This window comes from Hemitrygon akajei, chromosome 16 (genome assembly GCF_048418815.1).
Source record: "Hemitrygon akajei chromosome 16, sHemAka1.3, whole genome shotgun sequence".
In the NCBI taxonomy this organism is placed as follows: domain Eukaryota; kingdom Metazoa; phylum Chordata; class Chondrichthyes; order Myliobatiformes; family Dasyatidae; genus Hemitrygon; species Hemitrygon akajei.
In genome coordinates this window covers 75,841,035-75,867,791 of record NC_133139.1, presented here as the reverse complement: position 1 = coordinate 75,867,791, position 26,757 = coordinate 75,841,035, and the positions used below count along the sequence as shown (strand labels likewise).

Sequence of the window (26,757 nt, the reverse complement as noted above, 5' to 3'; positions counted from 1 at the left end):
TATGCTGACATAAAAGAGGAAATCGAAATCCTTTGGAATATGAAGATTACTATTGTTCCAGAAGTAATATCTACCACTAGTGTCAGCCCAAAGTCACTACAAAATAGCATTAAACAATTAGGCCTGCACAGCAATATTTAGGTGAATCTTCAAAAAGCGACAATATTGAACACCACCTGAATAGCCTGAAAGTCCCTAGCAATTGAGAAATGATTGTGCTTGGCTGTCTTCGTACCTCAGGTTTTACCAGGTTGAGCAGAGAAAACAAAATAGAAATAATAATAATTATTAAGAAATCAAGAAGTTGTCACTATAAAAGAAAAAAAAGATAACCAATCGGAAAGGTGGACCCGCCATGGAATACATTCCCTCTATCTGAGCTGATTAGATGTCGACAAGGAAGCTTCAAAAGCTCGGCTTAGAGATTATAAAGCTGACCAAGTTCTGGAATCAGAGTCCTACAAATTGTAGTACAAATGATTTACTCTTACAGATAGGACAATCCATTATGAACGACAGGATTTAGCATTGAAGGACAAAGAAGCCAGAACAACTTACCAAATAGATGTAGCCATTCCAAACACAGATAACAAATAGAAATCAATAAGTGAAAATAGCCAGTAAAATTCTGATTAAAGGAGGAAATGGAAAGACTATGGAACATGAACAGGGTACACATTATCGCAATAGTAATATTTACAGCTGGTATCATCTCAACATCACTACCCAACTACATTAAACAACGAGATGCACGCAACAATGCTTATGTAAATCTCCAGTAAGCCACAATACTAAAGACTACTAGACAAGACCGAAAGTTCCTAGCAATTGACGAATGAGTGTACTTGGCTGTGCCCATATCTCACTTGAGCTGAGAACAAAAATAAAAATAAGCAATAAATATTGAGAATATAACAGAACTACCTCTGAAAAGTGATCTCATAGTCTGTGGGAAAAGTTAATTGATGGTGTAAGTAAAGTTGAGTGAAGTAATGCCCTGCAGTTCAAGAGCCTGATGGTTGAAGGATAATAATGTTTTCTGAACCTGGCGGCGTGAGTCTGCGTCTCCTGTATCTTCTTCCTGATGGCAGCATCGAGAAGCAGGTATGTCCTTGTCAGAGGGTTCTCCCTGACAATGCAGATGCTTTCCTGCGGCAGCGTTTCATGAAGATGTGCTCAATAGTGGGGACGATGTTACTCGTCATGGGCTGCACCATATATACTACTTTTTGTAGGCTTTCCATACAAACCTGTTATACAACCACGTGTATAGGAGTTTTTCTAAGTTTTAGATATCATGCCAAATCTTCATCCCCACTCGCTCCAGTTACCCTCTTCTCTTCCTTCCCGCTTAGTTTATTTGTCGCTGTACTATGCGGCGGCCGCCTTCTGGTATCTTGCGGGATGCGGGGCCTTGTCCAGAATCGCCTGGATTGGGATGGGACGTCTTTGGGTTCCCGATAATTACATCCTGGACAAGTGTCTGCTCTGGGACTTCCGGGCACAGGTCTCCAGCGCCTTGTGGTCTGCGCCTGTCACAACCACGGACTCTACCATGGAATCGTAGCCAAGGAGAAGCGACGGGAACGTTTCTGCTTACCTCGGCCTTCGTTCTGGGAAAGAAAACGAATTGAAATTTATTTAATTTATTTAATATTGCTTCTGCTTCCAAGAGGCAGTGTCGGCGTCAGCTCTTAGTTTGAGAACTTTAGTTAACTGCCCTGCATAGTGCTTATTGAAGTTCAATCTGCTCAATCTGCTTCAGTGTCTCTCCCTCTGCATCTGGGTTCTCACCGCACATCGTGCCATCTGTCTCTTGAATGCAACGGCTCCTATGAACGAGGTGAATAATCAATTAGCTTGGACATCGTTGTGAGATTTTAACAAGCGAGTGTCTTGGCACTTTGGATTAGTTTATTATTGTCACATTTACCGGGATAAAGTGAAAAGCTTGCCCTCTGTACTGTTCATGAAGATCAAGATATTGCAAAATACACTGAGACACATCAAGATAAACGAATAATAATAAGGAATGAAGTTTAACAGCTGTAGCTAAAGTGCAGTGCAGTTAAATACTAAAGTGCAAGATCATAACGAGGTCGATTGTGAGGTCTGAGTTCCTATTGCTGGTCAGTGCCTTCACTTAACATGTGGAAACTATGCGAAGTGTGCAGAGGAGATTTACAAGGATGTTGCCTGGATTGGGGAGCATGCCTTATGAGAATAGTTTGAATGTACATGGCCTTTTCCCGTTGGAGCGGCGGACAATGAGAGGTGACCGGATGGAGGTGTATAAGACGATGAGAGGCATTGATCGTGTGGATGGTCAAAGGCCTTTTCCCAGGGCTGAAATGGCTAACACGAGAGGGTACAGTTTTAAGGTACTTGGAAGTAGGTACAGAGGAGATATCAAGGATAATGGTTTGTTTGTTTTTTTTTTTTTACGCAGAGAGTGGTGAGTACATGGAATGGGCAGCCGCGATGGTGGAGGAGACTGATACGATAGCAACTTTTAAGAGATTTGTGGACTCCGGGAGCTGAGAAAAATAGAGGGCTGTGGGTAACCTTAGGTAATTTCTAAGGTAAGGACATGTTCGGCACAGTTTGTGGGCCGAGGGGCCCGTATTGTGCTGTAGCTGTTCTATGTTTCTATGTCTTGATAGATGTTTGCAAAGACGCCGCTTTGAATGAATATGCACCTGAAATTGCTTTTCTTCAGATCAGGCCATCAGGAAGCAGAAGCGGTTACATTCAACAGAATTCAGTAGAAAAAAATGTTAAGTTTCTACATACACGGAATAACGAAAGTTCGGTTTGAGGAAGTATAAGACTAGAAACTGCATTTCGTCTTCCAATGTTCCTCAGTCAAGTAGACGTCGCTGCCAAGAATATGGAGGCAAGTGAAAATTTTGAACTCACTACAGATGGTCGTCAGCAGGAGACGCCGAAGGCAGGTTAGTAATAGTTCTTCCGTTGTAGCGAATGGGCTGGAATCGATTACGCATTCAGAAACAAAATAACCAAAATATTTGTAGCCTAAATGTCAAATGTTGACTGAGTGGTGATGCGGGTCCGAGTATTGGTGTTGGCTGTAGCAATAAACTCGTTCCTTCAACGTTGATCTTACCTGTGCGAGTGATATTGTGTGTAAATGTAGAAAACTTTTAGAGCCTCGCCTCTGCGCAGTTTGGGTTTTTCATCTGCTGTGAGTGAAGATTCTTACCCTGACGACTCGTATATTGGGTAGTTCAGGAACTCGAGTGTTGGCAACAAAACCCAGTCTTCTGCACATTCTCCGGGTCTAACCCAGATAAGCTTTTGAGTCTCTACGCTGAACTATTCCCTTTCGTACTTCCAGTGACGATACTTTCTTGTACTTTTCAGGAGCCGAGCTTACCCGAGGAAAGTTCTTCCCCTGGATGATCTGCATACTCCCGATTGTCTCCATCCTGATGTCCGCTGTGACTCTTGGCATTGTGGCAAATCTGAGTAAGTTTATAATGTTACTGAGGAGGAAAAGTTGTAGAATGTATTCGAGCAAACTCCGCATAAGGGGATCTTTTCCTTCTACCGATTGGTAACGGATGGAGGAATAGTTAAGGTCCAACAGTAAAATCCTGATCTCTGTTCTGCTTCCCAGTCATTTTGCTGCAGTTTCCTATCCATTTGAGGTAGTTGATTGATTCCCAAGAAAGCCTGCAATAATCCGGTCTCAAGCTGGCCATTCATCAGGGGTGCAGCTGCCCTCGTGTACTCCTGCGATCTCCCAATCGCACCTCTTGTCTGTGTCCTCTCAGTACAACCTCTGCCTCGTTCTCTTCGGGTTACATCCACACGTTCTCCTCAAACCACTCCCCGTCTTCGGGTACTGCTGAAGTTCTGGAAGTCAGATGGCGTAAAGATTAAAGCCACACTCTAATTGGGACCGTATTGCAATTCACCGTTTTTATTTCCATATATTTCAATGTATTATTGCCGGTGATATTAAAGCAGATTGTGGTGCTGATTATGACACTTGCTTTGCCTGGATTGCGAATGCGGCGGGGAAGTCTGCACCTCCCCATGGGTGCCTTTTTCCGACCTCTGCTCCACGAACTGTGGCATGCATACGGCAACTGCAAGAAACCATAACGCTGGGACACACATGTCCCCGACAAAGCTGCCCTTACATTAACTGGGTCCAGTTGCTCCACCCATTGCCCTTGGGCTAACCTCCCCATCCGACAGCGCTGCCTATATAAAGTTATACCATTTGCCCACATTAGGCATATACTGTCTGTATCACATTATGCCTTCTACCAGAGGAATATCACTTAGTATTGATACTAACGCACCCTGGCGCAGCCAGGTTATCCGGTTACAACGGTCACTGACCACGGGAGCGTGATTGATGAAGCCGGAAGCTGCTGACAGGTCTACAATAAATCTGCCTCTGCCCAATGTAAATAGCGGGGAAAGGGGAGGGGGCAAACGACTTAGGCAAAATTAAAGAATGAATGGGGCCGCAAGAGAAGGCCAGAGAAAGTAAGATGTGATGTTACATTTTATTGAAGATCCATTTGAGGAATGAGCTATGAAAACTTCCGTCGCAGCTCTATATCTACTGCTTTGCTATAATTAATGACCAGAGGGAGCAAAAATAACCCTCGCCCGCCGGAACTTTGTCTCTGGGTCTAGATTGATGATAGTGAAGAAGTATTCAGCGTATACTCATTTACTCTGGGAATTACTAAACAGGACAATTTTTTGCCAACCTTGGTAAATTAGCTATGACCGTATATTTGCTCATGATGTCGCCAGAGTGTCCGACAAATTCATTTTTCATCTCTGACTGCCTCCCAGAAGGGCAGAACCCCATAGGTGTCAGCCTGCCCACTCCCGCATTAACTCCCGCATATCCACAAAGGCTGTTTTGTACCTCTCATCCATGAGTTTGTCAGGAAGATGACCTCCAATGATGACCTGCTGGAAGAATAACTCCGACAACAGGCAGGGGACATGGAAATGGAAGTTGATGAAGCAGAGCCAGAGGATCAGGGGCCATGGCAAGCAAAGCCTCTGCATTGGATGTACCATTGCCAGATATCAGAGGTTGCTGGCATAAGAAAGTCCTATCAATGGCTGGAAATGTCAAGGCTGAGACGAGAGACAACACAGAGAAGCTGCTCATGGCTGAACAAGATCAAGTACTGCGTAAAAGAGCAATAGAAGCAGGACTATATCACACCAGACAAGACTCAAGATGCAATCTGTGCAAGGACTATGCTGAAAACATCCAGCACATAGTAGCAGTGAGCACGATACAGGCAGGGACAACATACAATAAAAGGAACAACCAAGTTGCAGGAAGTGTGTACATCTGGAGTGAACTCTCCCAGGTCCAAATTGGAAACACCCATAAGGCAGAGGTTTAGTCAGATTACAGTCAGATTAGCAGGTACCAGCCAGAGGAATTTGGACGAGAAACAGATGGAAGTAATAATAATTATAATAGATATAGAAATCATGAGTGACAGTAACACCAGGAAGAAATAAAATGAGCAACTGGAGAAAATACCATGGCATGAAGGAACAGATAAAAAGGATGTGGAATGTTAAAGCCAGGTAAACCCGGTGGTGATTGCAGTACTAGATGTTGTGACACCAGGACTGGGAGAGTAGCTCCAACAAATCTCAGGAACAACATCTGCGATCTTGGTCCAGAAGGGTGTATTACAAGGGGCAACAAGGCTGCTGCGCCAAACCCTCAAACTTCCAAGCCCATGGTAGAGTACCCACGATTGAGGGGCAAATGCACATACGCACCAGCCTTAATGGGCGAGAAAAAATATATACTAAGGAGTGTATGTCAGGACGCTGGAGTGGGGATCCAATGTCAGACCCAGTACCGTACACACGGTGATATTAATTGAGTAACAAATACCGAGGTGCAAACAATGTCAGTGCCAAAGTTTAGGCAGAGATCAAAACATCCAGAGAAATCCAGAAACCAGAAACAGGAAACAGGCAGAGTCGATATTCAGACGGACAGAGTACAATCCCGAAAATTCACTGGCACAATCTGGCAACAAACAGGTGAACCCACAGGACTGAAATACACTGAGCAATAAACAGACAGCATAATGAGACAGAAGTGGCAGCAATAAAGGTAATAATGAGAAACAGGTGAGAGGCGGAGTACTCAGTAATACAGGGGCTGGAGTAGAGCAGGAGCGGGGACAGGTGCTCATGGGGCATGAAAACAAACAAGAGCACATGGCAATACAAACCACAGACTGAAAGCCAGGGGGAAAACACACAAAAAGACAAAGTTAAGCTGGAGGTACTGACAGCGCACAAGATTCATGAAACGATGACCGGTGCTTTATCTACAGATTTCATGTCTGTGTTGATGCTGCGGGCAGATTTGAAGCATAGTTGCTCCAACGCAAAGAACATGGCTTGATGGTAACTCCCCACTATTGTTCCCTGTAAGCTGCATGGGCGAACAGCAGTGCAGTAAAAATATACACAGAATGGAAATTGGTCGATAATTCCTAATAAACTATTGTCCTTCTGAATGCCGACACTGCAGTCAAAAATTTTTACTTTTGTCATTGTACTTGTCAGTTGTTTTGACTGCCTGACACCATTTACTTGTGTTTGTTACATACATATATATATGTATGTGTATATATGTATATATATAGTGGTGAGTTTTACGGAAAACCTCCAGCCAGCTGTCATTTTTATGCTCCTTTCCACTCTTCGTCTTGCTATTTTTCTCTTCAGCCTCCCACACTCTTCTACTGAAGGAGAATGTAAGCGCGAGTAACACCACCTCGTTTTGTATCGAACTTCAGCCCTGGCACTGAACAATTTACTGAATAACTTCAGATGCCTAGTATTTTACTGTTTACCAGTTCTAGTAATGAGTTATCTGCCTGTATCACTCCTTCTCCTCAAATTCCAAATCAGCTGGGTATTTTTCCTGTTTGAAACTTTTTTCCAAACATACAAATCACCGATTTTTACACTATTCAGAATCTAACCGATTTTTTAAATCCTTTCCTATCCACTGTCTCTTCCATTTATTACACACGACAGACACAGGAGAGTTCACACTGACAGAGAGAACGCATAAACTCCACGCTTACAGCAATGGAGGAACGATTAAATTAGGTCAATAACTCTACTATAGTGCCACCATGCTAAGTCAGGAATATTATTGTTAGAACTTCCGTCTATTCTGGGGTTGGCCAGCAGGGGCAGGCAAAGTTCCGTAAGGGAATTTTTTGCAGAACCGATTGGACTGTTTTATTATTGATCATTGACTGCACCTGTTCCAAAATTAACGTCTGTGTATTTATTTCCTGATTCCCGAACCTTATTTTCCTCAGACTTAAAAGTGTGATGTTGTAAGTAGCAAGAGCCTCTGGTGTTTTCTCGGTCTTTTCTGTGTTTTTCGATGTTTGCTTACCGCCTTCCATTTCTGTTTCTTATTTTGGATCAAGATCTTGGATTAGTGAGTCTGTGTTTGGATTATTGTATTTTTGCTCTAGAATGGTTGCCTGCTTTTTCCCAGGTTTGTTTTTGGTTTTTTTTTTGTTGCCCAGCTTGGCTAAAATAAAGTAAAACTTGATTTTGAATCTGCTCTGCACATTAACCCATGTCTGCATCATGGGTTCTGCAATTGGATTCACTTAAAATTCTCAATGGTACAGGGTGCTGGAATTTGAACCCAACAATCTGAGTTCGATTTTCGATTGGGCCATTTTCCTTACAATTATAGTTTTCCATCGAATTGACCAGATTAATCCCTAACTAGACACCTTTGAAAACATTGACAATGCTTCACCCTCACATCACTACAAATACTGTCTTTGTTCTCTCTATCCTTGCCCTGTTTCTCTCAACCCTGTCTCTGATTGAGTCAAAATACAAACTCTGTGGATTTCTATTGACCTTGGTGTTTCTAGCATATTTCTGTGTACATTTAACCCAGATTTCTAGCATCTCCAGTTCTCTTTGTTCTTCTTGACCCCTATTTTAGGGGGTCAGACAAGCCATTCTGTAGACGCAGGAAAGAAACGCGGATGGTAGTTTGCCTCCAAGGTGCCAAGGTCCGGGCTGTTTTTTGATTGTGTCCACAATATTTTGAAGAGATCAGCCAGAGGTCGTGGTACATATTGGTGCCAACTACATAAGTAGGAAAAGGGAGGAGGTCCGGAAAACAGACAACAGGACGTTAGGAGGAAGCTGAGAAGCAGGACCTCAAAGGTAGTAATCTCGGGATTACTGCCTGTGCCACGTGACAGTGAGTATAGGAATAGAATGAGGTGGAGGATAAATGCTTGGCGGAGGGATTGCAGCAAAGCGTAAGAATTCAGATTTCTGGATCATTGGGACCTATTCTGGGGTGGGTATGACCTGTACAAAAAGGACAGGTTGCGCTTGAATCTGAGGGGATCAATATCCTGGCTGGGAGGTTTGCAAAGGCTACTGGCGAGAGTTTAAACTAGAATTGCTGAGGGGTGGGAACCGAACTGAAGTGACGGGAGAAAAGGGAGGTTGGCTCACAAATAGAGAAAGCTGGGAGACAGTGTGAAGTAGAGGATAGGCAGGTGATAGAGAAGGGATACACTTAGACCGATGGTTTGAGAGGTGTCTATTTTAATGCGAGGAGTATTACGAATAAAGCAGATGAGCTTAGAGCATGGATCAGTACTTGGAGCGATGATGTTGTGGCCATTACAGAGACTTGGATGGTTCAGTGGCAGGAATGGTTACTTCAAGTGCCAGGCTTTAGATGATTCAGAAAGGACAGGGAGCGAGACAAAAGAGGTGGGGGCGTTTCACTGTTGATCGGAGATAGTGTCATGGCTGCAGAAAAGGAGGAGGTCATGGAGGGATTGTCTACGGAGTCTCTGTGGGTGGAAGTTAGGAATAGGAAAGGGTCAACAACTCTACTGGGTGTTTTTTACTGACCACAGACCTTGATCAAGGACCTTGAGGAGCAGATAGGGAGATAGATTCTGGAATGCAGAAATAATAATAGGGTTGTTGTGGTGGGAGATTTTAATTTCCCAAATATTGATTGGCATCTGCTTAGTGTGAGAGGTTTAGAAGGGGTGGAGCTTGTTAGTTGTCTTCAGGTAGGCTTCTTGACACAGTACATAGATAAGCCTACAAAAGGAGAGGCTGTACTTGATCTGGTATTGGGAAATGAACCTGGTCAGGTGTCGGGTCTCTCAGTGGGAGAGCATTTTGAAGATAGTGATCACAATATTATCTACTGTACCATAGAGTTGGAGAAGGATAAGAACAGACAAGTTAGGGAAACGTTTAATTGGAGTAAAGCGAAATATGAGTATCAGGCAGGAACTTGGATGCGTAGATTAGAAACAGATGTTCTCAGGGAAACATACGGAAGAAATATGACAAATGTTCAGGGGATATTTGCGTGGGGTTCTGCGTAGATACATTCCAATGAGACAGGGAAAGGATGGTAGGGTACAGGTACCGTGGTGTACAAAGGCTGTTGTAAATCTAGTCAAGAAGAAAATAAGAGCTTACGAAAGGTTCAAAAATCTAGGTAATTATAGAGATCTAGAAGATTATAAGGCTAGCGAGAAGGAACTTAAAAATGAAATTTGGAGAGCCAGAAGGGGCCATGAGAAGGCCTTGGTGGACAGGGTTAAGGAAAACCCCAAGACATTCTACAAGTATGTGAAGAGTAAGAGGATAAGATGTGAGAGAATAGGACCAATCAAGTGCGACAGTGGAAAAGCGTGTATGGAACCGGAGGAGATGGCAGAGGTAGTTAATGAATATTTTGCTTCAGTATTCACTGCGGAAAAGGATCTTGGCGATTGTAGGGTTGACTTGCAGTGGACTGAAAAGCTTCAGAATGTAGATATTAAGGAAAAGGATGTGTTGGAGCTTTTGGAAAGCATCAAGTTGGATAAGTCACCAGGACTGGATGGGGTGTACCCCAGGCTACTCTGCAAATTGAGGCAGGAGTTTGCTGAGCCTCTGGCGATGATCTCTGCATCATCAATGTGGATGGGAGAGGTTCCGGAGTATTAGAGGGTTGCATATGTTGTTCCCTTATTCAAGAAAGTGAGTACGGATAGCCCAGGGAATTAGAGACCAGTGAGTCCACTTCAGTGGCTGGTAGGTTGATGGAGCAGATCCTGAGAGGTAGGTTTTATGAACATTTGGAGAAGCATAATATGTTTAGGAATAGTCAGCATGTCTTTGTCAAAGGCAGGTCGTGCCTTACGAGCCTGATTGAATTTTGAGGATGTGACTAAACACATTGATAAGGTTAGAGCCGTAGATGTAGTGTATATAGATTTAAGCAAGGCACTTGATAAGGTACCCCATGTAGAGCTTATTGAGAAAGTAGGGAGGCATGTGATCCAAGGGGACATTGCATTGGGAATCCAGAACTAGCTTCCCCACAGAAGGCAACGATTGGTTGTAGACAGCTCATATTCTGCAGAGAGGCCGGTGACCAGTAGTATGCCTCAGGGATCTGTTCTGGGACCCCACTCTTTGTTAATTTAATAAATGACCTGGATGAGGAAGTGGAGGGATCGGTTAGTAAATTTGCTGATGACACAAAGGTTGGTGGTGTTGTGCATAGTGTGGAGGGCTGTCAATGGTTACAGCAGGATATCGATAGATTGCAAAACTGGGCTGAGAAGTGGCAGATGGAGTTCAACGTAGATAAGAGTGAGTTGGTTCATTTTGGTAAGTCAAAGATGATGGCAGAATATAGTGTTAATGGGAAGAGTCTTGGCAGTGTGGAGGATCACAGGGATCTTGGGGTCCGAGTCCATATGACACTCAAAGCTGCTACGTAATTTGACTGTGGTTAAGATGGCATACGGAGCATTGGCCCTCAGCAATCATGGGATTGAGTTCAAGAGACGAGAGGTTATGTTGCAACTATATAGGACCCCACTTGGAGTACTGTGCTCAAATTTGTGTCGCCTAACTACAGGAAGAACATGGAAACCATAGAAAGGATGCAGAGGAGATTTACAAGGATGTTGTCTGGATTGGACAGCATGCTTTATGAGAATAGATTGAGTGAACTCTGCCTTTTCTGCTTGGAGCGACGGAGGATGAGAGATGACCTGATAGAGGTGTATAAGATGATGAGCGGCATTGATCTTGTGGATAGTCAGAGACTTTTTCCCCAGGGCTGAAGAGGCTAGCACGAGAGGGCATAGTTTTAAGGTGCTTGAAAGCAAATACAGAGGAGATGCCAGGGGTAAGTTTCTTCTGCAGAGAGTGGTGAGTGTGTGGAATGGGCTGCCGACAGTGGTGGTGGAGGCAGAAATGATAGGGTCTTTTACAAGTATTCTGCATGGCTACATGGAGCTTAGAAAAATGAAGGGCTATGGGTAAGCCTAGGTAGTTCTAAGGTAAGGTCATGTTCGCCACAGCTTTGTGGGCTGAAGGGCCTGTATTGTGCTGCAGGCCTTCCATATTTCCATGTTGTGGTCAATCTTTCAATTCATGGAGGACATCAGTATCGGATTGGCCTTTGAAAACATTGGATTCCAAAATGATTTCATGTCTAAAGCATGCTTCCTTCCACATCTTTTGGATCAACTAGAACCTCTGGTTTAAACCATCATTCCCACCCCTATGTCATCCACATTGAGATGTTTTCCTCTTGCTCTCTATTTTCTAAGTTTGGGTCATCCAAACGATATCATATCTTTTCTCATGTTCAATACCATCAACGCTTCTCTTGTCCTTGCTGGAATACATTGGCTCCACAGTGCAGTAACTGAAGGGATGACTTGAAGGACGGTGTTGACAAGTTGAGAAGTGTCATTACGACCTTGTAGGATAGAATGGAAGAGAAGGCAGCTGGCAAGTGGGTCTGCATTTGAACCTACCCGCTGCATATGTGAAAATGCCTGTGACGACTAATCCCTGTCTAAATATCCACTGATACACGTGTATGGCTGTCACAAAGTCTGTTTTTCAGTGTACTGTATTACCTTTGGACTCCCTTGCATCAAGAATTTTCATTCCTTTCTCATTTATATCATAATTATTTTAGAATTGACCATTTCTTCATTGATTGTTTAATTCTAATAGTTATTGACTGTATCTATGATTCCATTGCCATCTCCGACCATGCGCCCTTGAAATTATCTATGAAGATAATGGATACATTTTATGGTGCTAGACAATGGCAGTTCAATTCTACTCTACTTCAGGACTCAGACTTTGTCAATTTTATTAGGCCACAGATTGATTTTTTCTTTTTCTACAAGCGTTACAGAAGTAATTTCCAGAGGGATATGATGGGACACTTTTAAAGCATATATTCATGGACAAATTATTTCATATTCTGCTGGAGTGAAAAAATCGAATCAATAGTGAAATAGTTATGCTGGTTGACAAGACTAAAGAAATTGATAAGAAATATTCTGTGGCTCCTAGTAAGGAGATTTATAAAAAGAGAATTGAACTTCAAATGGAGCATAGCCCATTATTAACCTCTTCGATGGAAAATTAGTTAAGTAAAACTAGGGCCCAGTTTTATAGTTCTGGTGAAAAATCTGGTAAATTACTGGCTAATCAATTGAAAACTGCTTCAGCCAAATGCCAGATTATCAAGATTCATAAACGAAATGGTATCCTGACAGTTGATCATGATGAGATAAGCAAATCTTTTCAAAATTTTACAATTCTATATATCAATCAGAATTCCCTGACGACCCCACTATAATGCACGGATGTTTAAGGAAACTGAATATTGTGAAATTATCATCCAATGAATGTTTAACATTAGATGCATCTACAATTCAAGAAGAAATAAAAGAGGATTTTTTTTGATGAATTCAGGTAAAGCACATGATCTGGATGGTTACAGAGTTGAATTTTTAAAATCCTTTTCTACTATACTCTCTCCTTGGTTATGTAATTTTTTAAGGAGGCATTAACCATAGGTAAACTACCACAATTTTTTATGAAGCCTCTATTGCCCTAATTCTTAAAAAAGATAAAGAACCCATTGAATGTGCATCATATAGGCCTATATCCTTGCTGAACGTGGACTCTAAGATTTTCTCTAAAATTTTGTCAACTAGATTGGGGAACATATTACCTCAGATTTAATATTAGCAAATTAATTAATATAGTTTACACTCCTTCACCTGGAGCTCCAGAGTGTGTCATCTCACTGGACGCCGAGAAAGCGTTTGATAGAGTTGAATGGCCATATATACTTAGTATGCTTGAGAATTTTAATTTTAGTCCAAAATTTATATCTTGGATTAAATTGATATACCATGCCCCTTCGGCTTCGGTATTTACCAATAATCAAATATCTCCCTTTTTTCAGTTGTTTCGTGGTACTAGGCAAGTCTGTCCTCTTAGCCCTTTATTATTTGATATTGCTTTTGAACCTTTAGCTATTGCAATTCGTGATTCACCCAACATTTTTGGCATTACCCCTGGGAATGGGACATACAAGCTATCATTATATGCAGATGATTTGTTCCTATATATTTCTAATCCTGATAAATCCATTCCTACAGTTTTATCTCTGCTTGCTCAGTTTAGTAGCTTTTCTGGCTACAACCTAAATCTTAATAAGAGTGAACTATTCCCATTAAACATGCAAGTTCCAATTTATAAACATTTACCATTTAATTTGGTCACAGCCAGTTTTACTTATTTGGATGTTAAAATTATTAAGAAGCATCAGGACTTATTTATGGTTAATTTTTTTTACCTTTAGTCGATCAGATTAAACAATTGTTTACTAAATGGTCCCCATTGTCTTTATCACTGATTGGTCAAATCAATGCTATTAAGATAATTATTCTACCTAAATTTTTATATTTATTTCAAGCACTACCAATTTTTATTTTTAAATCCGTTTTTTGATATCGTTGACTCTAAAATTTCTTCATATATATGGCAGAATAAAAATGCTAGGTTAAGTAAAAAATATTTACAGAAGTCTAAAAAGGACAGTGGTTTGGCATTGCCAAAATTAAGATTCTATCACTGGGCAATTAATATTAGATATTTAATATTTTGGACACAGGACTTGGATGTAATTCAAAGTCCACAATGGGTAAACCTTGAATGTAAATCTGTACAAGGGTCCTCATTGATTTCTATCTTAGGGACCTCACTTCCCTTTGCTTTTTCTAAATTGAGTAATCAAATGGTTAATCCAATAATTAAATATACATTACGAATATGGTTTCAATTTCTTATTTTTTTTGGCTTGAATAAGCTTATTCTTTCAAGCCCTATTATATCTATTTTCTTTTTCCAACTCTCTGTTATGAATTGAACCTTTTTTATATGGAAAATGAAGGTATAATATGTTATCGTGACTTATTCTTGGATAACAGTTCCATGTCTTTTGAACAGTTGTCTAATAAATATAATTTACTTAGGTCTCATTTTTTTTGGTACTTACAAATTAGAAATTTTCTGAATAATATGCTACAGACTTTTCCAAATTCATACCCAACTGATATCAAGGAAAATATTTTATCAGAAGGCTTTCATAGCAAATATTTATGATATGATTATGAAAATACAACCAGGTATATCAGATAAAATTAAGAAAGAATGGGAAAAAGAACTTCAACTTTCCTTACTTACAGAGAAATAGGACAAAAATTTTCAATTAGTTAACTCCATCTCTATATGTGCTAAACATGTGCTGATGCAATTCAAGCTGGTGCATAGGGCCCACATTTCTTAAGACAAACTTGCTCATTTTTACTCCCACATAAATCCTATCTGTGATAGATGTCATTCAGAAGTAGGCTCTTTGACTCATATGTTTTGGTCTTGACCTTTTTTGTAGAATTATTGGAAAGATATTTTTCATATTATTTCAACTGTTTTGAATATTGATTTACATTCTCATCCTATTACTGCAATTTTTGGCTTACCGATGGTGGAAATAGTTATTTATCCTCTTCAGCTCATCGGACGATTGCATTTGCTATACAAACGTTTGTATTAATGGCTAGAAGATCCATTTTATTGAATTGGAAAGAGATTAATCCTCTTACGACATTCCAATGGTTTTCCCAAACTATATCTTGCTTAAATTTAGAAAAAAAATCAGAAGAGTGATTTTTGAACCTTCAGTTAAATTCGAAGAAATTTGGAGACCATTTATTCAACACTTCCATATGATGTAACTTGACCTTTTCCGAATCCTTTTAATTTTTTAATATTTGGATAGTGGAGCAGAGTTATTGACATTATTGATTTTATCTGTTGTAATATAATAGCCTGGCTTTGGTTAGTTTAGGTTTGCTTAGTTTAGTGATTTTTAAATTTCTAATTTGTGGTTTCTTTTTGGCATTTTTTTTCCATCATGTTAATTACATCAAGAGTTTGGGAGGCTTAATACATGTGTGTTATCTATAGCTTATACTTGTATATACTGTTTATTAACTATGTATTCCCAATCTCTCTGTATTGCTATTGTATAATGCCTATGCATGAAAATTAATAAAAAGATTTAAAAAAGAAAGAAAAAAATTACTCTATCTATATCTTTCATAATTGTGTATACCCAGAGCAAGTCATCTCTCAGTTTACTGCGTTCTAAGGAATAAACCTACTCAATCTTGCCTTATAACACAGGTCCCGCAGACCCATCAACATCCTTGTAAATTTATTAGGTACATTTCCAACCTTTTTAGAATCCTTCCTGTATGTATGCGAACAAACCTGCATACTAATTTCCACATGAGACGTCAGCAATATCTTATACAATTTCAAGATAATATCCCATCTCCAGCACTAAATACTAATATTTATTAAGGCAAATGTGTCAACAGCTTTCTCAATGACTGTATATACCGAATTCTCCGGTTTCAACGAATTATGGATCTGTATTCCAAGAACACTTCGTGCTACCACACTCCTCTTGCCCTGCCATTCACTGTGGAAGGGCTATCTTGCTTTGTTCCACTAAAGTGCAACAGCTCACGCTTGTCCATATTAAGTTTCATCTGCCATTTTTCAGCCCATTTTTCCAACTGTTGCAGATCCCACTGCGAGCTATATTAGCCTTCTTTGGTGTCTACTCCTGATCTTGGTGTATTCCGCAAATTTGCTGATCAGATTGACCGCATTATCATTCAGATAATTTATATACTGTAAATGAGAAACAACTTTGAACTCCAGTCAAAAGGAAAACCATTTACTACAACTATCTGTTTTCTCCCACAAATCCAAAGCCTAATCCAATTTACGACATTATCTCGAATGGCAATTGGCTGAAACTTCTGGACCAAACTCCATACACACCTTGACAAATGCCTTACTAAAGTCCATGTAAATAGCAACTACTGCCTTTCCATCATAAACATCCCTTGTAATTTCCTTGAAAAACTCTACAAGACTGGTTAGACATTCCCCATCACGCATGAAGCCATGCTGAATATCATTAATCAGTCCACATCTATCCGAATACTGTAGATACATATCTGATTCCTCAGAATACCTTCCAATAACTTTACCATTACTGATATCAGGCTCAGCTGGCTATGATTTGCTGTTTTATTTTTAGAGTCTTTCTCGAACACTAGATCATCTTTGGCTGTCCTCTGATCCTCTGGTAACTGATCAATCGCTAATGATGATACAAATAGCTCTGCCAGCTCCCCAGCAATTTCTGGGCTTGCCTCACTTAGGGTTCGAGGAAACAGCTTGTCAGGCCCTGTGAATTTATCCACCTTAATCAGTCTTAGGATAGCAAGCAGCACCTCCTCTATACGCTGTATAGGTCCGTGAAATTGATGCTGCTTTGCCTCACTTCTACAAACACTGTGTCCGGCTACTGAGTAAATTCGGATGTACAAAATTATTTAAGGTCTCACTCATCTCTTGGCTTCACACATGGACTATCATTCTGATCTTGCACAATACTAATCCTTTAGTATTCACCTTCACATTGGCTGTTAGAAGAGCCTCATTCCTTATTTTATCCCTCTTGGTTTATTTCTTAAGTGTTCTGTTGCATTTCTAATAGTCCATAAGCACCCTATTTATTCCTATACCTGCTATATATCCCCTTCGTCTTACTCACCAGGGCTTCAATATCTCTTGAAAACCAAGTTTATCTTTACATTGAATTCTGAATGGCACATACAAGCTTTGTACTTTCAAAATTTAACTTTCTGACCTCCCAAACACCAAATACCCTTTTGCCACTAAATAGCCCGTACCAATCCACAATTGCCAAAACCTTTCTGATACATCAGAATCGGCTTTTCACCAATTTAGAAAGTCAACCTGCGAATCAAACTTACTTTTCTACATCAGACACAAAATTCTGGAGGAATTCAGCAGGCCAGGCAACAATATCTAATAGGAAAAGAATACAGTCGACTTGCCGGTCCGAGAAACTTGGCCTACTGAGTTCCTCGACCATTTTGTGTGTGCTGCTTGTATTACCAGCACCTGCAAATTTTCTCTATTATCTTTCTGCATATTTACTTTGCAAATCTTTTCACAGAATGCAGACACTATGAATGTCGTCAGAATGCCCAAATCGGCAACTCAAAGAATTTGTTGAGTTAGTAATGAATAATCATCTCTTTCATAATTGCATATTGTGTTTTGATACAAAAAGTCATTCAAGTCTTCATTAAAACAGTGCGTAACGTTCGGAGAGAAGTGACGCATGTTGCCCTGAGCACAGGTACTGATTGTCAGAAGCTCAGGGCATTGAATAGGCATCTCTAACTACACTTTCAACGGAGTAGGTTACACGTCATGTAGATATACAAAAAAGTCAAGAAATAGTCTTTTCTCACTGTACTGATGAAATCAAAACATACTATATTTTCAACAAGTTGTTTTTTTCACCATTACTGCTACTTGCTTTGATCTGGGTTTTATCAAATTTTGAACAGAAGCTCTCAGATACTGTGTCAGAATTGAAACTTTTTCTCTAAATTAGTAGCTTCTGGATCCAGTTGCTCTGAAATCAATGCCAGCCTACTCCCAAATTCGGTCACTTCTTTCAGAAACTAATTTGGATTTCAACTATTCATGCTTTCCATCTCCGGCATGAAAAACCAATTCATAAAATACCCCTACTTAGTCATCATTGTGCTAGGGTTGGAAGGAATATGAAGTGCGAAAATCCTGCGATTTGTAAAAAAAAAATCAGCATATTGAATATCTGAAATTTGTTCTAACACTTTGCTCCTCTTTCTGTAATAGAGAACTCTGAAATGACAAACGGCTCACTTACGAAACTGCAGAGTGATGTTTCTCGACTGATAGAGAGTAAGTTAAATAATCAGATGGTGCAGATCCCGCTCCAAGCTATAATTCAGATTTAAATAATCTGAATACTTTCATCTGTACTTGTTCATTACAAATTGGGGGTTTTTTCCACCCAGCTAATTTATTTTGTCTTCTGACTTTAAATGGTGCTTGGTTTAACTAAAAAGCAAACATCTTCTCTCTTCTCTACACCCAACTGGCCAGAGTATTTCAGTTGCCTTGGGAGAGAGGGATATTGAGCATGGGGTGGTGGTGGACTAGTGAGTATAGCTGCTACTACGAAACAAAAGTGTCCCTGAGCACGGCTCGGTCCACTGATTCAAGGGAATCCATTCGCCACTGTCTTGTCTCTCTATAAATGAAATATTTAATGTAGAGTAATTTGCGAAGGTCTTTGGCACATATACTGTATGACCTGCATTTGATGGTTCTGGGCCTGTAAGCATGGATGCTCAGAAGAATAAAGAGGATCTGATTGAAACCTATCAAATGTTGACAATTCTGGTAAGAGTGGATGTGGTAGCGGATGTTTACTATTGTGGATGAGTCCAGGACTAGAGCACACATCTCTGGAATAGAGGGATGTACTTTTAGAACAGAGATGATGTTTTAAGCCTGAGCGTGATGAATCCATGGAATTCATTGACACGGCCTACTGAGGAAGCTAAATCATTTGGAATACTTAAAGCAGAAGGCAATAAGATATTGGTTATTCAGGGTGTCAAAGGTTACGGGCAGAAGGCAGAAGAAGGGCATTGAAAGTTATAATAAATCAGCCATGGTGGAATGGTGGAGCAGACTCGATGGGCTGAGTAACCCAATTCTGCTCCAATGTCTTATGGTCTTATTGTACCATCAGTTCAAATCAATTGACTTAAACTCATATCTGAGAACCAATTCTATTTGTATTTGTCGTGGTGAAGAAAACAGTGATGGGACTAAGCAGACTTCCACAGATTTAATTCTGTGCAGTTGTTGCCCTCCTGATTTCAAAGGTTCAAAGAGACTCAATTTTCAAAGAATCATAGATCTGTATTCTAGTATCACTTTGTGCTACCACATCTTCTTGCCCTTTTGTATTCTATGGAAGAGCTATCTTGCTTAGTCCTACCAAAGTGCAACACGTCACACTTGTCGATATGAAGTTCCATCTGCCATTTTCTCAGCCAGTTTTTCCAGCTGGTGCAGATCCTGCTGCAAGCTATATTAGCCTTCTTGGCTGTCTACTCCTGATCTTGGAGTCATCTGCAAATTTGCTGATCAAGTTGACCAGATTATCATCCAGACAGTTTATATACTGTAGATGACAAACAACTATGGACCCAGAGCTCCAGTCAAAAGGACAGGCATCTACTACCACACTCTGTCTTCTCCCACAAATCCAAAGCCTAATCCATTTTACTACTTCATCTTGAACGGCAATCGGCTGAACCTTTTGGACTAAACCCCATGCCGCACTTTGACAAATGCCTTACTAATGTCCATGTAAATAACATCTACTGCCTTGCATAAACATCCCTTGTAACTTCCTGGAAAAATTCTACAAGACTGGTTAGATATCCCCCATCACGCATGAAACCATGCTGAATATCGTTAATCAGTCCACATCTATCTGAATAAATATGTATCGATCCCTCAGAATACCTTCCAATAACTTCACCATTATTGATGTCGCAAATTCCTAATTTGTGTTGGTACATGGCCTAGTGGATAAGGCATTGGTCTAGTGATCTGAAGTCACTGGTTCAAGCTCAGCTGAGGCAGCATGTTGTGTCCTTGAGCAAGGCACTTAACACATTGCTCTGCGATGACACAAGCTGCTTGGGTCCTAGTGCCCTTCCCTTGGACAACATCGATGTCATGGAGAGGGGAAGGCTTGCAGCTTGGGCAACTGTCGGTCTCCCATACAACCCTGCACAGGCCTGCGCCCTGGAAACCTTCCATGGTGCAAATCTACATCTCATGAGACTAACAGATACTGATAACTGATGACAGGCTCAGCGGGCTATAATTTCCTGTTCTAGTTTTAGAGCATTTCTCGACCACTAGATCAACTTTGGCTATCCTCCAGTCCTCTGGTACCTGATCTATCACTAATGATGATTCAAATATCTCTGCTAGATCCCTGGCAATTTCTGCACCTGCCTCCCGTAGTGATTAAGGGAGCAACTTGTCTGTCCCTGTGAATTTATCCACCCTAATCAGCCTTAGGATAGCAAGCAGCCCCTCCTCTATATGCTGTATAAGTCCACGTCATTGATGCTGCTTTGCCTCACTTGTATAGACAGTGTCCGGTTCGGATGTATAAAATAACTCACCATCTGTATTGAATTCAACACGTTTACAGCAAGTAGTTTATTTTTTCATCATCACTGCAACTTGCTCTTTTTTCTAGATTTAATCAAATTTTGAATTGAAACTCCCAGATACTGTGTCAGGATTGAAACTTTTTCTGAATTAGTAGCTTCTGGATCCAGCTGCACTCACAGTCAATGCCAGACTACTCAGAACTAACTTGGATTTCAACTATTCATGTTTTCATTCTCCAGTATGAAAAAACAAGTCATAAAATTCCCCATCATTATGCTAGGGATGGAAGGAATATGAAGCACGAAAACACAGATTTGTAAAAAATAGCAACATATTGAATATCTGAAATTTGTTCTAATGCTTTTTCTTCTTTCTGTAGTAGAGTACTCTGAAATGGCAAACAGCTCACTTGCCAAGCTGAAGCGAGAGATTTCTCGACTGAAAGAGAGTAAGTTTAATAATCTGAATACTTTCATTTGCAGTTGTTCATTAACAATTAGAGATTGTTAATTCCGCCCAGCTAATTTATTTTGTGCTCTGACATTAAATAGCCAGCTGATGGCGTAGTGGACATCAGGTCAGGACTTCAGAGCAAAGGTTCCTGAGTACGAATCCAGCTGACTCCCTTGCATGCTTTCCATCTGTGCCGGGTTGAGCATCGAGCTTGCAACTCGGCCTCATAAAAATAAGAAAGCCTGCTAAACAAACGTCGTCATAAAGCATCCTGATGACTCCACTCGGAGGTCATCAGGAACGAAGAGGGCTCTCTTGGTGGTGGTGAAGTAGTGAGTATAGTTGCTACTACAAAGGAAAAGTGTCCCTGAAGACAGCCCGGTCTGCTGACTCGAGGCAATCCCATCATCGCTGTTTTGCCTCTCTGTGAATGAAAGATTTAATGTAGAGTAATTTGCAAAAGTCTTTGGCACATATACTGTATGACCTGCATTTGATGGTTCTGGGCCTGTACACCCGGATGCTCAGAAAAATAAAGGGGATCTACAAACGTTTGTAATTGAAACCTATCAAATATTGACAAGTCTGGTAAGAGATGTGGTAGCGGATTTTGCTATTGTAGACGAGTCCAGGACTACAGCACACAGCTCTAGAACAGAGGGATGTCCTTTTAGAATAGAGATGATTTTTTAAAACCAGAGCGTGTTAAATCAATGGAATTCATTGCCATGGACTGATCAAGAGGCTAAATCAGTTGGAAAATTTGAAGCAGAGGGTGATAGGCTATTTGTTAGTTAGGGTGTCAAAGGTTACGGATAGAAGGCAGAAGGGCATTGAAAGTTATAATAAAGCAGCCATAGTGGAATGGATGAGCAGACCCAATTCTGCTCATGTATATTATAGTTTTATTGTCTTACCAGTTCAAATCCATTGACTTAAACCGATATCTGAGAACTAATTGTATTTGTCATGGTGAAGAAAAAGTTCCCAACAATGATGGAGCCAAGCAGACTTCCACAGATTTCATTCTGTGCAGTTGTTGCCCTCCTGATTTCAAAGTTACATAGAGCTGACATGAGATCTTCAGGTATCAGTTTACCTTCTCATTCCATGCTTGTGGAACCTCTGCTATGCATTTGAGTAGCCAGATTCAAAGGTGGAAAAAGGCACAGTTCTGGGACCAACAACGTAGTGGTTCTGGAGTCTATTCTGGTCGCTCTGAGACTGCTTTAGTTACATGCGGCTCATTGGCCTGGGGCCTTTACATTATTAAGACTGAATAGTGGGCGGGTTGGTTTAGGATGTGTGAGCGAATAGACTTGCAGCGTGGAAGCCATTAATAGAGAGAATGCCAACAATGATGGAGCCAACAGCAGTAGTTGTGGGGATAGATGTGTCTCTGCTCAAACAGTCAAACTTTGTTATGGATGGTAACTGGAGGAAGGATTTGAAATTTGCTTGACCCTCTTTGTTAGAGAGAACTTTTGTCATAGAACCAGATCATGGAGATTTCACAGTCTAGGCTTTAGGGTTTTCCAGGATCTGGATTAGTGAAATAATCGACAGATAAGACTGATAACGTCATCACCCTTTCCTGTGCCTTGTTTTAATTTTACTCTGTTAATGCTCTTTATCAGCAGAGTTATAATTGGGTTTTTCCTGACGGTCTGGCAGAGTAACTGCTCATGCAAACGGTAGCATCTCTGAAGATACAATACTTGCTCGGTCCTACAAAACAAAGTCATCCTAGATTTTATGCCCATCTGTCCTGTGGAGATGGATGCAAAATATTTTTTAAATTTTTAGGCGAGAATATTGTCCACAGAACAATAACAAAGTCTTGTGCTGCATGAAGTATTTAGCGAGTATGAAAATTTCGTACAGATGTGGCAGACACCAGAGTTATAATGTGGCGTGGCTACTACAAGGTTTGCAATATACTATAGATGCGAGCTTCAACATGATATGGCATCGATGCTTGACAAACAAATCCATGTGTAAACGTGGGTAGGGACATACCCAAGTGTTTATGGTGCCCCAAATGTTTCTTATTTCTATTTCAATACTTTCATAGCTATTAATCCTATCTGGTTATTAAACACATGGCGACCCTTCGAAGAAAATGAGTATTATTTTACGTCAATTCGATATATTTGGAACGAAGCGGAGCAATTCTGTGTGTCAATAAACTCCAATCTCGTGGTCATTAACAGTCAAGAAGAGCAGGTAGGTCACAGTTATTCTATTTCTGCCTTATTCAGGTCATACCATTCTTGACTGTCATTAAACCTACGTTACTGTACGCAAAGTCTGACTGATACTGATGTATTAAGGCAGGAACCATCATTCCAATTGTATTAACTGAAAGTTATTAGCAGGTACAAGTCATCAAAAAAATTCTAGGTCAGTGCTCACTGCTGCTGTAGTGACTTTTTAATACCAGTCGTAGTTATTACTTTTAGGACAACATTAATATATATATATCCTGGTCATGCTTAAAAGTCTTTCAAATTCTTCTTTTAATTCAGCATAATTCTGGTGTTTTTCACATGTTGATTTCTGTATGTTACGTTTGCTTGGAATGGCTGTATGTATTGAGTAAGTTATTCTTGCTTGTGTATCCTGTAATATTTTATCCATACAGATTTTCCTATCTGTAATAATGGATCAGCCATAATATCATTTGTAGGACTGACACAAACTGGATCAGGCTTGTATTTATAGAAAGGTATAGCGTCTTTTATGAGTATGTATTTTGAAGCAAGATTTTGGTGAATGATTTTTGCCACTTAATTGTGCCTGTGTAATTAATCAGATTGAAATACATGGCTACATGATCCTGTAATGTGCTGGGTTTAATGTTTTGAATTTGTTGGTGTTTTATGCCATACATTTGATCATCTTTTGGGTTAACCACCTGATCCTTTACTTCCACAAGGAAACTGTTTCTTGGGCAAGTCTCCAACTCTAACCCAGTAGTTTAACACTCCCTTGTCGACTTCAAGTCTATTCAGATCATGGGGATATGTCCATGGAGGGTCCTGCTGTTCCATTTGTTAACTCGTTCTTCTGTAATAACAAATTATTCATTTTTCTGTGTTGTGTTGCAGTTAAGTCTAGTGGCCTGTACTTCGACACAGGAACAGGTGGTTAGCACAATTAATTACTGAAATATATAATAAAAAGGACAAAGTCAAGATAATAAATGTAGAAAATGCCTAGTGAAGCTGGAAATAGAGTCAAAATACCACAAATTATGTTATGACCGATGAGTAATTACAGATAAGACAATCCATAATAACCGTCTGCTTGTTTATACTGTATTATTGCACCCAAAAACTTGATAGAGCCAATGCAAACACATATAACTTACATAAATCAATGTGAAAGCCATCACAAATATGCTGAATTAAAAGAGAAAACTGGAAGTCTTTAGAACATGAACAAGATAGACAATGTCCCGACTCTACAATTAGTGTCATCCTAAACGTCTACACAATAGCATTAAACAATTATGCCTACACAGAAATGTATCTAAATCTGCAGAAAGCCACAATACTAAATACCAGTAGAACAGTCTAAAAATGTCTAGTAATTGACAAATGAACATGCTTGGCTATGCCTGTATCTGAGGTTTTAACATCTTGAGCTGAGAAAAGAATATAATAATAATAGACTGAATGAATTTAGAACAATAATCATAAAGAAAGTTTCAATAGAGCTAGTAGAATACAAAACAGTAGCAGGATACAATAAAACCAATTGATGAATATGAAACACAAGTATCTGGGATATCACCAAGAAAGAAAATAGAGCATAGAAACATAAAAAAACTACAGCACAATACAAGCACTTCAGCCAACAAAGTTGTGTCGAACATGTCCCCACCTTAGAAATTACTAGGCTTATCTGTAGCCCTCTATTTTACTAAGCTCCATGTACTATCTAAAAGCCTCTTTAAAGACCCAATCGTATCTGCCTCCAGCATCATTGCCAGCAGCCCATTCCACGCACTCACCAATCGGAGTGAAAAAAAAACTTACCCCTGGCATCTCCTCTGTACCTACTCCCCAGCACCTCAAACCTGTGTCCTCTTGTGGCAACCATGTCAGTCCCGGGAAAAAGCCTCTGACTATCTACACGATCAATGCCTCTCATCGTCTTGTACACCTCTGTCAGGTCACCTCTCATCCTCCTTTGCTCCAAGGAGAAAAGGCCGAGTTCACTCAACCTATTCTCATAAGGCATGCTCCCTCAATCCAGGAAACAACCTTGTAAATCTCATCTGCACTCTTTCTATGGCTTCCACATCCTTCCTGTAGTGAGGTGACCAGAACTGAGCACAGTACTCCAAGTGGGGTCTGACCACAGTCCTATAGAGCTGCAACATTACCTCTCGGCTCCCAAGTTCAATTCCACGATTGATGAAGGCTAATACACTGTACGCCTTCTTAACCACAGAGTCAACCTGCGCAGCTGCTTTGAGCGTCCTATGGACTCGGACCTCAAGATCCCTCTGATCCTCCAAACTTCCAAGAGTCTTCCCATTAATACTATATTCTGCCATCATATTTGACCTACCAAAATGAACTACTTCACACTTATCTGGGATGAACTCCATCTGCCACTTCTCAGCCCAGTTTTGCATCCTATCAATGTCCCGCTGTAACCTCTGACAGCCCTCCACACTATCCACAACATCTCCAACCTTTATGTTATCAGAACATTGGCTAATGTATCCCTCCACTTCCTCATCCAGGTCATTTATAAAAATCACAAAGAGTAGGGGCTGTAGAACAGATCCTTGAGGCACACCACTGGTCATCGACCTCCATGCAGAATATGACCCCTCTACAACCACTCTTTGTCCTCTGTGGGCAAGCCAGTTCTGGATCCACAAAGCAATGTCCCCTTGGATCTAGTACCTCCTTGCACTCTCAATAAGTGTTTAGTCACATCCTCAAAAAATCAATCAGGTTCGTAAAGCAAGACTTGGTCTTGACAAAGCCATGCTGACTACTCCTAATCATATTATACATCTCCAAATGTTCATAAATCCTGCCTCTCAGGATCTTCTCCATCAAATTACAAACCACTGAGGTGAGACTCAGTGGTCTATAATTTCCTGGGCTATCTCTACTCTCTTTCTTGAATAAAGGAACAACATCCGCAACCCTCCAATCCACTGGAACCTCTCCCGTCCCCATTGGTGATGCAAAGACCATCGCCAGAGGCTCAGCAATCTCCATCGCCTCACCCAGCAGTCTGGGGTGTATTTCATCCGGTCCCGGCAACTTATACCAAAAGCTCCAGCACATCATCTTTCTTAATATCAAATGCTCAAGCTTTTCAGTCTACTTGTCAGGAACGGGGACAGGAATGGACCCAAGTGCAGGATGCAGGCACTAAAGTACTAGGGGTAGGACAGGAGGGAGATGCCATGGCATGCAAGGGATAATGCTGGGGTTCAGGCAGACAGAGAGTCTTAGTTGGGCAGGCAGGGCAGGATCTCAAAGTTCAGGCAGGCAGAGCAGGATCCGGGGGTTCCGGCGAGGCAGGCAGAGCAGGCTCCCAGAGTTCAGGCAGGCAGAGCAGGATTCCAGAGTTCAGGCAAGGCAGGAGGATCCCAGACGTCGGGTAGAAGGATCCCAGAGGTCGGGCAGAAGGCGGGTCTTGAGGTATATGGCTTGGCTG

At 40.7% G+C, this 26,757-nt stretch overlaps 1 protein-coding gene across 1 annotated transcript in view; it reads left to right on the top strand.

The window, feature by feature from the left end:
* The first annotated feature begins 2,858 nt into the window (after nucleotides 1–2,858).
* LOC140740411 (hepatic lectin-like) overlaps nucleotides 2,859–26,757 on the top strand; it is a 32,932-nt gene continuing 9,033 nt past the window's right edge. Inside the window, exons 1-5 of the mRNA XM_073069551.1 lie at nucleotides 2,859–2,954; nucleotides 3,385–3,489; nucleotides 18,235–18,300; nucleotides 20,990–21,058; nucleotides 23,138–23,289. Of these exons, the coding sequence (XP_072925652.1) occupies nucleotides 2,891–2,954; nucleotides 3,385–3,489; nucleotides 18,235–18,300; nucleotides 20,990–21,058; nucleotides 23,138–23,289 (456 nt within the window). The 5' untranslated portion in view covers nucleotides 2,859–2,890. The remainder of the gene's footprint in view (nucleotides 2,955–3,384; nucleotides 3,490–18,234; nucleotides 18,301–20,989; nucleotides 21,059–23,137; nucleotides 23,290–26,757) is intronic.